The sequence below is a fragment of the Lipotes vexillifer genome, unplaced genomic scaffold, assembly GCF_000442215.2.
Source record: "Lipotes vexillifer unplaced genomic scaffold, Lipotes_vexillifer_v1.1 scaffold1378, whole genome shotgun sequence".
Lineage (NCBI taxonomy): Eukaryota > Metazoa > Chordata > Mammalia > Artiodactyla > Lipotidae > Lipotes > Lipotes vexillifer.
The window spans coordinates 665,906-683,885 of record NW_006775104.1 but is presented as its reverse complement, the minus strand read 5'-3'; the positions used below and the strand labels follow the sequence as shown (position 1 = coordinate 683,885).

Here is a 17,980-nt window from a genome sequence, read left to right as displayed (position 1 = left end):
ATCTGTCTTTACTCTCTGTTTCTTGTTCCCTACTCCAGCCTCTCCAAGGTGCCCCATTTTTCTTTACCCACCAGACTCTAATCAGCCATGTTTTGGGGATTGGCCCCTATTCAAACCAGAAACAGAGGGAAGCTCCTTGGCAGAGGCAAAGCATCACTCTGTACCACTCAGTGTCACCCTGCTGCACAATGCTGGCTCCCCTCACCTTGCTGCCCAGTCACGTGGCCTAGGTCCCTTCTGAAAGACTTCTCTGAGCTGACCTGCAGGGCTTGGCTGACCATACAGATTTCTGACTCGTGGCTGGCACTGGCCTGGTTCAGCCTTCTCTCCTGATCATTCACCCCCTCCAGCGCACAGGTTTCCCTCCTCTCCCACCTCACTCTTGGTTCTCTGTCCAACACCCTTGGTACCTTTTTTCTAGCTTTAGTCCACTACTCTGGGGGGCCCTCTGTCAGCATGTCCCTTACCCTCAGGATATTTTCTGTGCCCTCTGGGTGTTTACCCCCTGAGCCTTGTAGCTCAATTTACCCACACACTTTGACATACATGCAGCCAGTGCCTGCTCTCTGCCAGGTCTGTAGCTGCCAAGGAGTTAATTTGTCTGAAATTCAGCCAAAGCTGACTCATGCCTCTTCTCTGAGGTCTCCTGGAGCCGAATGAAAGGCATGAAATGGTCTGTGAAACCTAGCACGTCAGATGAGATAATGTACACGAAAGGTCTTAAACTGTAAAGCACGACACAAGAAGTATTGATAATAATAAGTAGCAGCAACATTGCATATGCCTTTCTGGAGCATGGCTGATAGCCGACCAGGAGTACCAGACAAGGGACAGAGACTGATCAGGGACATACAGGCAAGACGTTTACAAATCAGAAGATTCAAGAACTGAGAGGTCAGGACTAGATAGGCAGATGAGAAGGGAGAAGTGCCCAAAAAAAGAAAACAAAACAGAGGTCAGAGTTCGCGACCCAGCCAGAGGCCCAGAAATGAGGAAGAACTAAAGGATTTCCATCAGCAAGTCCACTTGGTTCTGCCCTCAAAGTATATCCAGAATCTGGCCACTTATTACCACTTGCACAGCCATTACCTGCCTGGACTATTGTAGTAGCTCCTATCTGGTCTCCCTGCTTCCACCTTTGTTTCCTTACAGTCCATTCTTAACATAACAGCCCTAGCGATGCTGCCAAAAGTATGTCACTCCTGTGCTCAAAATGCTTTAATCCTTCTCAGGATAAAAGCTGAAGTCCCTTCCCATGGCTTACGAGGCTCTGTGTGGTCTGGACGCCCGTTCCCCCTCCAGTCTCATCGTCTACCACCTACTCATCTGCTCCAGTCACCCTGGGCTTCTTGCTGTTTCTTTTTTTTTTTTTGCGGTACGCGGGCCTCTCACTGTTGTGGCCTCTCCCGTTGCGGGGCACAGGCTCCGCGGCCATGGCTCACGGGCCCAGCCGCTCCGCGGCATGTGGGATCTTCCCCGACCGGGGCACGAACCCGTGTCCCCTGCATCGGCAGGCGGACTCTCAACCACTGCACCACCAGGGAAGCCCCTCTTGCTGTTTCTTAAACGCTTCAAGGTCATTCCTGCCTTGTGGTCTTTGCCCCTGCTGTTTCCTTACCTGGAGCCTCTTCCTGGCTGTTCATTCTCTCACTTCATTCAGGGCTAAGCTCCAGTGTCACCCTCAGTTTCAGGGGTCAGCCTGCCCTGACTTCTCTATCTTAAGTAGCACTTCCCAGCCCCACCATGCTCTATCCTTTTCCCAGCTATATTTTGTATAGCACTGAAATAAGAAATATATAGTAGATATTACCTTATTGTCTGACTCTTCTAAAATGTAAGCTCCATGAGCATAGGAGTTTTGTCTGCTTGTTCCCTGCTTGCACAGTGCCTTGAATTACTGGATGAATGGTTGAATAAACAAATAGGAAAGCAGACTTAAGACTCTGACAGTAAATCACGATATTGAGTAAAGGGGCAAAGAATTGCCTTAATCCTGAGCTTTACTGTGGTTCTGTGGAGACAGGAACCTGTTCCTCAGGGTGACTGGCCTTGGATTTACAGGTAGAGATGATTCTTCCAAGGAGGGAGAGGACAAGAAAAGTCCACCTGCCAGGCTCCTGCCCATTCTGGAGCTGAGCTATTCTGGGAATTCCAAGGGCAAGTCATGGACCCCAGTGGCGAGGCTTCAGAGAAGTAGAAATTTTTATTGAATTCTCTCTCCAGGAGCCCTATTTTTCTGGGATATGAGTTTGTGAATCTTTGGGAGCAATTTCTCTTCATCATCTCCCTTGAGGGACACCTTTGGTTGGCTCAACTGCCTTCACATTTATGGCAAAGTAAAACAGGACAGTGGGAAAGAACAAGGGCACTTGGTGCTATTAACCGTGGTTCTGTATTTCCTTCCAGTTGTGAGATCATAGGCAAGTGATTTCAGTTTCTCAGAGCCTCACTACCTCGTCCATAAATGGAGGATAGTGTTGGTACCTTTGCCAGGGATGTTGTGAGGATGAAATGTGATCATGCATTTTAAGCACAACATTTGGCATATGATGTTATGCTTGGCAAATGTTCAGCTCTTATCATTGTCAGGGTCAGGAGTGGTAAAAGAAATACTTCTCCTTGTTCGGGACACATCTCTTCATAGTTCCCATCTGTAGAGCGTCTCAAACTTTAATGTGCATACGTATCACTTGGGACAGTCTTGTTAAAATGCAGATTCTGATCCAGAAGATGGGGAAAGGGCCTGAGATTCTGCATTTCTAACCAGTTCCCGGGTTGTGCTGAGGCCAGGACCAAGCTCTGAAGAGCTAAGAGAATGCAGAAGAAAGGCCTGGGAAATAAAATACTGGTTAATGTGTTTCTGTGAAGTTTTATAGCCTCTCATTCCAACCTTAAAGGCAGCCTGAAATTACTACATCCTAACTCAGAAGAGCTACATTGTTTCCAGCTTCTTTCCCTGCTGGCCTCCCTGAATCTAATTCCAGCTGTACCCATCCCTCCCTACCATTTCAATCCTGCAATAATGCCTCATACAAAGACACTCACCCTTTTAAGGAAGTTTCACTCAGAGCTGCGAGAGGAGAGACAGAAGGCTTTCTCTTTTACTTAAATCTGCTCCTGGGTTTCCTTGGCCCTCGGACATATGGCCAGGCGTTTGTTTTCATGGCTGCTTAATGGTTTGTAAGGCAATTGCTGGAGGAAGCACTGCTACAGCAAGCCAGGCGAGAGAGACAGAGGGATTCACAAGCCAGTGTTATCTTTGCTGAGCACCAGGGCTGTTCCAGCTTCTTTCCTCTCTCTGCCCGACAGTGACAGATGGCTTCCACATGGTTTGACCTACTGTTTGGCCAGCCCTGACCAGATAGTCATCCATCAGCTGCCCTGTTTTGTTCCCTAGAGGGCACCCTGTGGTTTGAGGGAGGCAGAAGTTAGAGGTTTCGTTTAGAGCTCACCGCATCTCATAGCTATTGTAGTAGAGTTTCAAGTGTGGACAGTTCTTATTCCAGATGTTCCTATCCCGGTGTCCATATGTTTTGAGGTGGGATCAGCAGGTTTACATGGTAATGTTCAACTAATTAATCATAAGCTGATGCTTTAACAGCTTCAGGACCCAAAGTGGGTTTCGTACTAGCAAAGATGTAAGCGATCACATGGTACTATTAATCTGGAAAAAGGAGGTGAGGTTCAGCTTTTTCCATTGCTTTGGCACAATCTATTTCTTACTGATTCTGAATGTTACTCATGAAGCCTCTGATAGCTGTATGGGAAAATCTCCAAATAATTCTCCTCATTGCTCTCTTTGAGTGTTACAAAATAAAAACTTAAATTAATATTATCTGCAGGGCATGAGAAAAAGGTAGTATAAGCAGAAGGATCATGCAGAGTAGGAATCAGGAGCCCTGAGTCTAGTCCCAATTTGCCTCTCTTTTTGTGACTTTGAATACACCACTTAATTGATCAAACAGATTTTTTAATTACCTACTAGGTGGATTCAAGCAAGAAATGTCTGTTGTTTTTTTTTTTTTCTAACTGTAAAATGAGATTATTCTATGAACTTGGCTTCTAAAAACTTTAACTGAAGTGTGTTTGTATTCTCTTCCTTCTTAAAGCATAATTTGCTCACTAAAACTTGCCTATTTCACGTGTACATAAATTGTACTTTACTTGTAAAACAAATGCTTTACCAAAGCAAAAAGATACAGGGACATTTGAGTAGTTACAGCTTTCATGGATTGCACCCTGACCAAATCTATTAAAATTAAAGATACAGGGGGCTTCCCTGGTGGCGCAGTGGTTGGGAATCTGCCTGCCAATGCAGGGGACACGGGTTTGAGCCCTGGTCCGGAAGGATCCCACATGCCACGGAGCAACTAAGCCCGTGCACCACAACTGCTGAGCCTGTGCTCTAGAGCCCGCGTGCCACAACTACTGAGCCCGCACACCTAGAACCTGTGCTCCGCAACAAGAGAAGCCACCGCAATGAGAAGCCCGTGCACCACAACGAACAGTAGCCTCTGCTGGCCACAACTAGAGAAAGCCGATGCACAGCAACAAAGACCCAATGCAGCCAAAAATAAACAAATAAATAAAATAAAATAATAATAAATTAGGGCTTCCCTGGTGGCGCAGTAGTTGAGAGTCTGCCTGCCGATGCAGGGGACACAGGTTTGTGCCCTGGTCTGGGAAGGTCCCACATGCCGCGGAGCGGCTGGGCCCGTGAGCCATGGCTGCTGAGCCTGCACGTCCGGAGCCTGTGCTCCGCAACGGGAGAGACCACAACAGTGAGAGGCCCGTGTACCACAAATAATAATAATAATAATAATAATAATAATAATAATAAATTTAAAAAAAATTAAAGACACATTAAAATAATTTTTAAAACTAAAAAATATTTTAAATACCAAATCTATTATTGGTTTGGCCAGAAAGTTCGTTCGGTTCTAAGTAAAAATAAAGACGTTTTTCGTTTTCACCAAGAACTTTATTGAACAAATGTATTCATTAACCGAACGAACTTTCTGGCCATTAAAAATAAACTGCAACCCCTAGCATTATTTGTAGAGGGGGAAAAAACCAAAAGCAAAAACTAGAAACAACCTTTGTGTGTCAGTAAAGAGAATGAGTTTGATAAAATTAGAAGGTTGAACATAAATTCTCCCTTAGCTCCATCACTCATAGACATTTGGTGTTTTGACTGAGGAGGGAAAGGGCTGGGGGATAAAATAATGTATATTTCCTCTGTATAGTTTTAAGAACATTTTCCCCCAATTACTGTGTGTGTGTATATATATTTATATAAATATATATAAAATCTCAAAATTATTTTTTCAAAAAGCTTCTCTAGGGCTTCCCTGGTGGCGCAGTGGTTGAGAGTCCGCCTGCCGATGCAGGGGACACGGGTTCGTGCCCCGGTCCGGGAAGATCCCACATGCTGCGGAGTGGCTGGGCCTGTGAGCCATGGCCGCTGAGCCTGTGCGTCCGGAGCCTGTGCTCCGCAATGGGAGAGGCCACAACAGTGAGAGGCCTGCGTACAGCAAAATAAATAAATAAATAAATAAATAAAATAAAAAAGCTTCTCTATGCACAAGAGAATTAAGATGAGAAAAAGACCCTAAAGAAGTCTCCCCTCAACCCCGCTGCCACTATGCATATTTAGTACAAAATAGCGTTCAGTAACCTTTGGGTGTGCTTCCCTGGTTTGCATAATATTTTTCTCAGCTGAGGCTGTACTGTTTATGTATTTTATAGTTCACATTTTGATTTAACATTCGGTTTGCATTTTACCCAAATGATTTTACTGAATACCCTGGCCCTTGGCCGGTTGTTTGCCTGGCCTCCCTCCTTGGAGTTTTGGATTTGGAGAGACAAGGTCTCCAGGGCTTGTCTAGAGGACTGAGCTGCTTTCAGGAAAGTGGCCCCTCTGTGGTAGTTGACCTCACCTTCTGTGATGATCTGACAGATCACAACTTCCGTTTTCGTGAGGATAATTTAAAAGCTGCAGCCCCGTTGAGCAGAATGGAATTGAGAACCATGTGCCCAGGACTCATTCCTTGCAGAGATGAGACAGCTCTTCAGTGACTCCCCTCTGCTGTGCTGGAGGTGAGGAGGAGAAACATCCCCCCTGGACAACAAAGTGACGGGGCCGCCACGCCTGGCCTGGGGAGGAGGTTTCTGCCACCTTTTGCGCTACGGCCAGTGATAAGGAGATGGATCTGTCCCCTTGTGTGAACATGGGACACTCCCACTTCTGGGTGCTCTGGGTGTGGCTCACACATGTCAAGGTAGTGGAGATACCTTAAGAAGGCTATCCCAAGAGACAAAGGCCTCTATTTTTCTGACTTAAGGTTGAAAGGGCATGGATCACAGAGCTAGTCACTGGCTGATTCTGAACTCTCCAATCTTTCTGGGTCAAAGACAGATCTGTGCACAGTTCAGGGCCCTAGACTCTTGAATCCTAGGGGTAGGGCATCTGCCAACACAGGGGCTGTAGTTTGCAGGGCAGTGGGCTGACAGGCAGCTCGGCCAGCTTTGCCTGCTGTGGGGCTGGGCCCATGTGGCAGGCCCCTGTGCAAGGCAGTGTTCCTCAGGAAGAGTAGGGGACTTTGTGGCAAGCTTCCTGTGAAGCACAGTGGGACTCTGGACTCATTGGAGTATTTGTCTCTAGTTGGAATCGTTAATAGATTTTTGTTTTACTTTTTACTAATACTTTGATTTGGTTTGCAATTAACTTGGAGAGTTAACACCAATGTGCTGGAATTGGATGTGGGAAAAGATATGACATTCTTTGAGTTATCAGTTATATGCCAGGCAACTGACTGGATGCTTTATGTTATCTCATGTAACCCACAGGAGGGAGTTTATGATTCAGGGTGGGGACCTACAACTACAGGAGTGTAAAATTCACTCCTTATTTTAGGAGTGAAGTGAATGGGATTCAAATAATACGTGTACTCAGAAATGATCTGCTCTTACAATCAGCCCCTGACACAGACCCTAGGGTTACCAAAATGATAGCTTGCATCAAATGATTATTTCTAGAAGAGCCAGTATCTCTTTCAGAGTATACCACATAAGAGACTACATTTAAAGAGAAAATTTAGCTGGGTTTTTAAGTGGAGAGTTATCATTATCTTGCAAGCAACTTTGCATATTTTTGTAGCCAGTCAGGGCAGCCAGGAGCCAGGTTCAAAGTGAGAGCCTTTGGCAGGGCTGAAAACTTTCATCAAGCTTAAGCCAGGTTTAAAAAAAAAAAAAGGATTCTGCCAAATGGTTCTTTCAGCAGAATGACTTTGTTCCACAGATTTCAGTTAATCACAGCAGGAGACAAGACCTCAGGAGAAGGGTCTAGCCACCCATCCTGTGATCTCCACTTAATGGCTGCAGGGGTGAAATGAGAAAACAGAGAATTTTGTAGGCAACAAAAGTGGGGGCAGGGTGTAAATATAGAGGGTTTTGAGCTAGGAAGATTCTGTTGGAATTTAGTTATTTTTCCTATTTGTGACCGAAATGATTGGAGGAGACCCTTTGAGGGCAGATAGGGTGGGATGGAGGATGCAGCAGACCAGGCTGCAGGTACATTGCACTCTGCAGGGTAGATGGTGTTTAAACCTTGGACAGTGCAATACTTTGAATAATGATAATAATAATAGCAGCACTGATATGGTGGGAGGGGTTTAAATTCATAAAGCAGTTTTGAGGTAAGAGTTTAAGAAGATACTCACTAAGCTAGAATTATTAGTCATGTTGTTCATTTCTGACCAGGGAAGCTGGTTAGTCTAGGCAGCTCGGCTCAGGGGAAGGGGCTGCAGAGAAGAGGGGGAGGGAAGCAGCTGGCCCTTGGTCACCCGGCTCGAGCTGTGGCCCTGGCACGACAGTGCAGAAAGCAGAGCTGGGCTGAGGGGCTGAGGCATGTGGACAGCCGAGGCTGGGCTACTTGTCCCTCTGGGGTGGGCCGCACTGCTGTTCTTGGTCTCACTCCACGTAGGTGTCCCCTTGCCAGCCCTTTAGTGAACAGAGCAGGTTTTTGAAAGCATAAACCAGATCACGTTCCTCTTCTGTTTAAAACCATCCCATTGCACGTGGACACTTGACAGCTTTGTTTCCCTTGTTGCTTCAGTGTATGCCCCATCTCCTCCATAGAATGAGGTCTAGATTTAGTCAGTATTCCCCCAGCCACTGGAGATGAGACAGAAGACTGTGACCGCCTAAGTTCTCTCTACGTTCAACCTGCGTGCCCTCCATGAACAGGGTACACCTGGAGGCCTGGTTATATGGCACTGACACTGGACACTGCTTACTCAGAAATGGAATGTCTGAGATCTTTAGTTCATCTTACAGGTGAGGAAGCTGAGGCACAGAGGAGGCAAGTGACATCTTAAGTGAGTGCCAGGGCTGGACGAGAACTCACATCTGACTCCTGACCCGGCAACGTTGATGCCCTTGACTGACGGACAGCTCTGCAGCTGGAAGGGCATTGAAGGCTGGCAGGGAAGAACGGCAGAGCCCGGCAGGTGGGAGGGCGTAGAGGAGGCAGCTGGTAGAAAATGGAAAGGCCATGAAGAGTCAAAATATCCATTCCCACTGGCCATGTCCCCAGGACAAACGGGAGTCCCAGGTGCTCTTTAACAGAGGCATAAACAGTGACACAGAAAAACTACACAAAGGGATTGACCCAAGGCCATGACATGTCATTTGTGCCTAAGACTAAGCACCCTGTTTATTTGGACTCTTAACCTTGCTCTGTCCTTTTAAGTCACGTGAGACCTTCTCTGCCATTCTTCTCTTGTCATTTGGTTTGTGACTCCAGTTTAGAATCTCTCTGCCTATTTGTCTCAGGTTCTAAGCTGGAGGGAGATAAAGAAGGTGATGATGAACTTGGGCCATGTGACTTGCCTGCAGCATTTTGCTGTTCTTCAAAGGGGCTGTAGAGAAGCACAGGGAGCGAATTCATGAGTCAACATTATACTTATCCCTCTTTTGTGAGGAATACTGCCTCTACTTCTTGTGTGAAGTGTAATCATTTGTTAGCTTTAGTAAGACATCTCTCTGCCCACTGATAAGGAAACAAAAAGGCATTTACTGTGCTAGTCTCTAGAATGTGAAATGTAAGCTGTGGTCTTTTTTTGTTTGTTTGTTTTTAGCTTTCATTTATGATCACAGGCTTAAGGGTTGAAGGGGGCCTTGGAGGACTGCCAACCCCACCACCCCCTTCTGTGCAGGAAGCCCCTTCTCATCATCCTTGCCAGTGGTTCATATCCCTTCCCCCTGCATCCCCACTGCTAGTTTCCTCTACCTCTGTCGTAACACTTACTTCATTTTGCTTAAATTACAGTTATTTGAGGACTTTTTTTAAGTCTCAGCTGTGAGCCCCTGAGGGCAGGAATCCTGTCTCTTTCCTCTTTGTCTTTGATCTCCCACAGCCCCCAACACAGAGCCTGGCCCACTCTCCATAAATATTTGAAGGAGTGACAAGGTGTTAACAGCCTCCAGAGGCAGCCACAGTTCAACATCTGTAATAGCTAGAAAGTTCTTCCTAAAAGTGAGCAGAAACACACCTCCCCAACTTCCCTGTGGGGAGAGACTATAAACAGTCAGTGATGACAAAGGGCCAGGCATCCATAAGATGCACACGAGAGACCCGGGGGACAGGCCATGCCCTGTCTTATCGCTGTTCTTGCTTCCCTTCTGGCCAAAGGATACGAAGGTCTTTCCCAGGAAAACCCAACCACACTAGATAGAGTTGGAGAAATGTGTGTGGCATGGGGAGGGTTTCCAGGATTCAAATCCGGTTTGGAAGGGCAGCTTTACTAGATGCTGCCAATGTCCCACTCATATCCCCTCAGTCCTTCCCGAGGGTCATCTGCATATGGTTCCCATGCACAGCGACAGCTTCCTGTGTTTCTCTGCCCATGGTCACTCTCTGACCTGGGGACTATGCTTGGCCTGTGTGTAGGTCAGGCTGGAAATGCCAGGGAGTGACTCCAGGAGAGACCTTCAACCATGAGTGATGGGACTTGTGCATAAATACTCCAGATCCCTCATCTCCCAGTGGGACACTCAGAAGTGTGTTCTACACAGTCTCTCAAAGGTTTCAGGAGAGATGACCCCCAAATGCTCACAGCAGTAACCCACTAATGGACACATCCTTTCTTTATTTGCCTCCCTTCCTTCTTTGACTTGCCTACTCCCTCACTGTGCTTTCTGGGATCACACCCAAATAAGCAGTCTGCCCCAAATCCTTGTTTCAAGGTCTGCTTTGGGTGGAATTCAAGCAGAAAATTTGGTGGAAATCCTAATGTTAGTCCCTTAAAAGGCAGAACTATTAAAATTAGTATATGTCTTTTATCCCCCCCGTTTCTTTCCTTCTATTTCTAATTCAGAGTTGGTTTTTCTGTCAGTTCTATAAATAGAGTTTGATTTTAAGAAGAATCCGTATCCTAACTCAGAGAACAGGACTGATGATGATTCCTAAGTCTTTGAAGGATAGTTATTTCAAATAATAAGAGTTAGTAATATTCTAGTTCTATTAAGGAAACATACTAGTCAGAAAGGTCTCAGGCCAGACTAAAGCAAGAGGTTACGCGTGGGGATCATTAGACATCAGGATGGATTTGTGTTCAAGTGCTTCAGTTAACCTCTTAAACTTCCACAGAGACCTTTTAAATGAAGAGAGCCCTTATCAACCTGGCTCAGGTTTGGGATGGAGTGCTTGAGGTCAGGACAGCGAACATGAATGCGGACCATGAGGGAAGAGGGAAAGGAAAATAAAGAACCTTCATTAAACTTACCCATTATTAATGAACTACCGCTGAGCTAATAGAGCCAAGAGAAAATGCCGTTGCCGAAGAATATTTATTATCATATCAGAAGATTCATAACAAAGAACAAAGGTGTGCAAGCAACCTGCCACCCTAGTCCTCCTTCAGACAGACATTGTGTGAGTCAGAATAACTCCCTGTAGGTGCTACAATATTACGTGATTGTTTTGACACCTCAGACAATTAATAGGAGGTAGCAGTTCAAAACAATCATGCTCACTACTGTCTTTGTTTGTGTGTTTGTGGGATTTTTGGCTTCTTTCTTCCTGTAGAGTTTTCTGCTGGCCTAGTAAGGAATGACACACATGGTCATGAATTTTTAATTGGCAATCAAAGATGGGAATGAATGTAAACAAAACACAGGGTGAGAGGAGTCAGCAGGGCCAGGGGAGCCCCACAGGTGCCTTTTTGGGGTCAGGTGGGGAGATGTTCCTAAGTCATGTAGGGATAAGAAAGGGCTCCACAGATCTTATTTTTAGCATGGATATTGTGGCTTCATATGCTCTCTTTATTTATTTATTCACCTGCTCTCTTGGTGGGGGTAGGAACAGGGGGCAGCAAAGTCTTCACTTGGTGGTAGGGAGATGTGTGGTCATCCTGTGACGTGTGTCCTTTGTCCTCTTTGATGAGCACTGCTGACCTGTTGTAGTTGGCAGTAATGCCCTGGGTACAGCTCTCTCCTGAGTTGAGAGAGGTGCCTTTGCCTCCTCCGGCTTTTGCCCTGGTCTGAGCCGTTGCTTCCGGAGAGAAACTCTTGGAAGTACCATGCTGTCCCCGTGGCATGACCTCATAAGATGATTGTGAGGATTATTAAGGTAGTCCATGTAAAGTGACTGCATTCGTGGGCATTAATAGTTGGCACAAAAACTGTGTTGGTCCTCAGAATGAAAGGGCTCAGTTACTGTACCTGCCATCTGCTGAAATTTCATAATATAAACAAAGATCTCCTTTGGGCTCAAAATGGATATGTTAATGTGGCCGATACTAGCCTCTCTCAAACTTTTTGTTTTGGGTAGCCTCCTTCCCCACGTATTCCCCCACCCCAGGGTGCTCTGTGGGTGCCTTTTCAGCCTGCCCCACTAAGCACCCGCTCTCCCTTGCTTCCCAGAACGCCTATGTCAACATCAACCGCATCATGTCCGTGGCTTCCCGCCTCTCAGAGGCCGGCCACTACGCCTCGCAGCAAATCAAGCAGATCTCCACGCAGCTAGACCAGGAGTGGAAGAGCTTTGCGGCTGCTCTGGATGAGCGCAGCACCATCCTCGCCATGTCTGCTGTGTTCCATCAGAAGGCTGAGCAGGTAAGGCTAAGGGAGCTGCTGTGGCCTCTGGTGGTGGGAAGCGCAGGGGCAGGGGCAGGGCAGGGCAGGCTGGCAGGACATACACTGAGGTGTAGAGAGCCCCTCCTCTCTTTTTGAAACACCAAAGACCGTGCTGAGAAGTTTTGACAATAACCCATGTTCTACTACTGTCATGGCCCCTGTGTACCCAAAGAGACATTGGTAACTCTTGGAGGCTTTGCTTAACATTCAAACAGGAAGAAACCCATAGCTAACTATTCTGCTTAGTAGTTTATTGTTGGACGTGTGTGTGCACACGCATGCACGTGTGTGTGTGTGTGTGTGTGTGTGTGTGTGTGTGTTGACTGCTTAGTTTGCATTCCATAAGCATAGACCAAAGGGGTGAAACTAAACTGATCATTGAGTGCTGAGAACAGGGGGAAACTAATTTTATGAAGCATTTGCTGTGGATAATAATAATGTAATAATAATACAGTGAACAGAAATAATAATTACTTGTTGCCATTTACTTACTGGCATTGGCCAGTGACATTACTAACCCATTTTACAGAGAGGAGCAGGGAAGCTCAGAGAGATTAAGTAACCTGCCTAAGATCCAGTGGCATGCAGGAGCTGACTCTAACCAGCTTAGGGAGAGCCAATGGTTAAATTTTCAGGAATTTTATGAGCTGGTTGTTAAACATAGCCATTACTTTAAACTATATAAATTTAAATTAAATATATCAAATTAATAGCAAAGGTAATAAATAGTCAAAACTCATCATTTTCAATTATTTTACTAGATTTTATTATTTTCTATGTTCTTGAGATTATTTCTATGTTATATACACACACTCTCTCTCTCTCTCTCTCTCCCTCTCTCTCTCACACACAAACACACACACACACACACACACACACACACACACACACACACACAAAACAATAAACTACTAAGCAGAATGTAAACAGGCTCTGGGTTCCTTCCTGTTTGAATGTTAAGCAAAGCCAGCAAGAGTTACCATTTGTCTCTTTGTCAACATTTATGTCTGTGGAAATAGTATACAGTTGTGTGCTACTGATCACCTCATCCCAACTACATATTTGGTGATGTCACAATGGTAGCCTGAAATAGGGCAAGATAAAAGTTTTACACCATGGAAATCATCAAGTGTTAGAAACCAGGGCTTGATTTGTTGTTTTATTGATTGTCTAGAATCTTAAGAAAATGAGAGAGAAAATATTTTAAAATGCAGATTAAGCCTAAAAATGTGCCCTGTATATAGCTGTTGCATTGTGAATAGAACACAAAATCAAGGAAATATTCTTCTGATATTCAAAAACTATTATTGCATTTAGCAAAGAAGTCACTTAAAATCACTGATGAATGAGTAATGTTCTGACATAGGTCTCCAGGTATTTTTCACTTTTGTCTTACATCTTAACAAAAGTGAAAATATCAACCAGCTTTTGTGTTAGAACTATATAAGTTTGTCGTTTACAAACAAAAGCATATGTGAGAATCAATTCGTTACATGGAATTTATCATAAGCATTCTATGTGTTATTATTCTTTGTAAATTATGTGCTACACATCTTTTATAGCAGTAAAGTTTATAACACTTGTGTGTGTATTACATACACACATATATGCTGGTTATTAAAAGTTTATTAATATACCCTTGTGAAAATCACACAATTAATCAATAGGCATCTGGGATCAGGTGTGTCTAACATTAAAGCCTATGGTCTTAACCCCTAAATTTCTTTCTTTGTATGACATTTGGATAGCTCACAGATAGCACAGAGTCAGACACAAGGTCATACCTTAAAACTCTTCCTCTGTTACCCACCTAACATGCAAGGCAGCATGGAATAATTGAAAGAGTCTAGGTGTTGGGCTTCCCTGGTGGCACAGTGGTTGAGAGTCCGCCTGCCGATGCAGGGGACACGGGTTCGTGCCCCGGTCCGGGAAGATCCCACATGCCGCGGAGCGGCTAAGCCTGTGAGCCATGGTCGCTGAGCCTGCGCGTCCGGAGCCTATGCTCCGCAATGGGAGAGGCCACAACAGTGAGAGGCCCGTGAACCCCCCCCCCCCCAAAAAATGAAAGAAAGAGTCTAGGTTTTGATGCCAGACACAGGTAAGTTCTAATCATTAACTCTTAGGCAAGTCACCTCAACATTCTGAGCTTGTTTCCTCATCTCTAATGTGGGGATGATCATAAATCTCACAGCACTGTTATAAGGATTAGAGATGGAATATATTAGGTGCTTAGTGTGTTTTTTAAATGGTAGACATCACCAAAGATCTGTTGGTATCTTTGTATTTCCTCCACCTGTGTCTGTTTCCATCTGAGACCTTCCCAAAGACTGAAAGTACTTGTATTATAAGTCAAGAGCAGCCCTACACACTGAGAGAAATCTAGCCTTTTTTTGTTGCTGTTTTTTTAAGATGATGGTGGTAGTACCTGAGAATATTCATGTCTGATCTCCTATTCTCTCTTCAACCTATTATTTGCACACTTTGTTCAAGGTTTCTCCAGATTGGCAAGGGAGGTTCAGTGCCTCCCTCTGTCTCTGTCTTTCTCTCCTTGAGATGACCATTTTGTGGGATCTACTGTAGGACTCTGGTTAGAGTATTACAAAGAAATCCCAAAGACCTTGAAGAGGTGCTCCCCCCACGACTGACACACACTGTCAAGTTACTTTCAGGTTCCTTTATAAAATGGTTGTTGATGGAGCAAGCAGCTTCTGAGATATTAGCAAGCACATGCAACCTGATCCTGGGTGTCACCCAGCACTCTGCCAGAATTGTTAGGAGATGGCTTACTGCGATTAAAAACATACAGAATGAAAAATCAGCTGCCACAGCCAAGTGGCTAAGGACTGAAAGCTGCCGTGATACCAAGAGGGGAACTCAGGCAGTTGTAGAAACACAGTACCCGAATTGAGAGTAACTGGAGGACTCAACTTCTGTTTGCTGTTTCCTGACTTGGATTAGTTTGGATGAGAAGCAATTTTATTTGTATCTATTTTTTAATGCAATTTCTCAAGTATTGCCAGTCCTTCAGGGAAACTCATAAACCACGCTTCTTTTTAGCTGGAAAGCACACACACACACACACACACACGCAAACAATGGATTCAAGGCTATTTTTTCAATGCGTTTATTTAGGCAGCTTTTTATTGTCCTCAGATGGGCTGTTCTAGGCAATGAGATAAAAAGGTATTTAGGCAATTAATTTAAATGGAGCTGTGCACCCAGGCAAGAAGAATCACAGACAGAACCACTCCAGACTGTTGGGTGAAGAATTATTTGCATTTTAGAGGTGTATTTTCCACCCAATAAATCTGAGTGATTTCAGTTAGCTCACGCTTTGTGCATGGAGACCCATAGTCTCCCACAGTTGTTAATTTTAAGTTTTAAATAATTTGATGTCTGTCAAGATCTGTATCTATATATCACACCCCAGGAGCCACTCTAGACACAGTACAGTCTGTCCCGCTGAGCTGCCCTCCCCTCTCCCACCCCTTGGGGTTCTGACCCAATAGCAGGGATCTTTCTGAGTGTTAATCTCCATCCCCTGTGAGAATGGTCTCTGCAGGTTCCCTGGGGTGCCTGATGGGCCTGAATGAGGCATTCTTTGCTACTCTTCACAGCTCAGTGTCCACACTATAAAGCACATGTGTGGAAACATCCCATTTCATTACATGTTGCCTCTCACTTGTACCTGTGAGTGTGCACAGGACAAGAAGCTCTCACATACACATGTCATGTAGTGAGCTGTTTGCACACCTGTATTTTATCATCAGTGTGTGGATATACTGTGTTGAGCATGAAGACAACTCCCACCCCCAGCAGTTTCATAATAGTCACATCTTTCTTTGTGGGAACCATACTTCCTAAACAGGTACTGGGTCTGACTTCTTACCTGGGGTTGGTGTTTGTAAAATTAGAGAAAAAACTCCACTGTCTGCAGTGGTCTCTGAAGGCTTCCAGAGTTCCTGATGCTGCTTCCCAAGGTATCTGACCGTCTGTACATAATCTGCCCATTGCCCGCCCCCAGTGCTCCCACACTGACCCAGCCGGCATCTCCTTCCAGTTCCTGTCGGGAGTGGACGCCTGGTGCAAGATGTGCAGCGAAGGTGGCCTGCCGTCTGAGATGCAGGACCTGGAGCTGGCGATCCACCACCACCAGTCCTTGTATGAGCAGGTGACCCAGGCCTACACAGAGGTGAGAACCCAGTGGACACCCAGGGGTCCTGGCTGTGTATAGGGGTATGGAGGTGTGGCAAGAGTACTGGCCTGTGGGGGCTTCCCTGGTGGCGCAGTGGTTGAGAGTCTGCCTGCCGATGCAGGGGACACGGGTTCGTGCCCCGGTCCGGGAAGATCCCACATGCCGTGGAGCGGCTGGGCCCGTGAGCCATGGCCGCTGAGCCTGCGTGTCCGGAGCCTGTGCTCCGCAGCGGGAAAGGCCACAAGGGTGAGAGGCCTGCATACAGCAAAAAGAAAAAAAAAAAAACAAAACTAATTTTCTCACTGGGAGGCCCAGAGCACAACTCACCACAGGTTGGAGATAAGTGTTTGCAGGAGTGAGAAGCTGCTGTGGAAGTGAAGGACAAACTAAAAGGCTCTTCTGCTGAAAAATCAAAGGCTGGGAGCACGGTACAAGTTAAGAAGGGGAAAAACCTGCCTTCTTAACTTGTACCAAGCACACGTCCTTTCACACCTTGCTGGAAGGAAAAGGCCGTTTCAACTCCAAACCAACTTTGGCTTCCTTGTTAACCAGATTAATTTGGGGTCTTAAAATTCCTATCAATACCCTAGTCACCATGGTTTTAAATTAGAAAGGCACATGCTCGCTGGATAATCTGCCAAGCACCGGAGAGCCACAGGTGTCAATCAGATGATGCCACTTTCCAGAAATATTGCCATCCAGTGAGGAATGGCAGGGAATGTCACCCCCACTGGTTACAGCACTGAGGGTGAGTGTTGGGGAACCCAGGATAATGGACGTTGTGTCCACAATCTAAGGGTCCCTCCCTTATTCTGCGTGTTCTGGAAAGACAGGGATGTTACCACTTTCAGGAGAAGAAAAAAGGAGGTTGTATAGAAGGAGAGCAAAAGAAGGGTAAGTATAAAAGAAAGAACATGACAAGGAAGTAAAGGAGAGAAACATGCTGCTGCTGATGATGATAAAGGTAGACTTGGTAGCCAGTACCTGCTGGGCCCTCTTCTAAGTGCCCTGCGTGTGTTAACTCATTTAATCTTTACCGCAATTGTATGGGGTACGTACCATTTCTATTCCTACTTCACAAACAAGGAAACTGAGGCCCAAAGGGGTTAAGTGTCAATAACTTGCCTCTGGTCACACCCCTAGAGGTTTAGAGCTATAGGTAGAGGAAGGTGAGGACGGAAGAAGGAAGACGGAGAGAGGTTTATGGTGTCAACTTATATTCAGCTTTTTTTCTGGAACGAAGATATGCTGCCTGACCTAATCAGAGAATCAGTCAGAATATTTATCAAGTAAATACTTATCAAGTACCAAGTGTCAGGCACTCTTCCAGGAGTGGGACGAGATAAACAAGGCAGAGTCCCTGCCCTCAGGAAGCTGAAATTCAAGGGGGAGGGAGACAGTGATTCGGGGTCTCGCAGACAACTGGCTGCAGCCCCAGCACCTCCTCTCCCTCAGGATTCCAGGGTGCTCGGCCCTCCCCGGGCTGCAGGCTGGGCAATGTGGCAGCTCTGGTGGCACACTCCTTGGTTGTCATGGGTGTTGGTAGGACTGAGATTCTCAGTCCTCATCAGGGATGCCAGCAGGCTTGCCTTGCCTCCCTGTGCCCCTCCTGCCCCTCTACTCCCTGGACTTGACCTCTTTCCCGCT

General features: G+C 45.8%; 1 protein-coding gene across 2 annotated transcripts in view; it reads left to right on the top strand.

Annotated features, from left to right (window-relative positions):
- KALRN (kalirin RhoGEF kinase) overlaps positions 1-17,980 on the top strand; it is a 588,759-nt gene that overhangs the window by 203,439 nt on the left and 367,340 nt on the right. For both annotated transcript variants that reach the window (XM_007449683.1, XM_007449684.1), the window contains exons 7-8: positions 11,926-12,117; positions 16,199-16,330. In XM_007449683.1, coding sequence (XP_007449745.1) covers positions 11,926-12,117; positions 16,199-16,330 — 324 coding nt within the window. The remainder of the gene's footprint in view (positions 1-11,925; positions 12,118-16,198; positions 16,331-17,980) is intronic.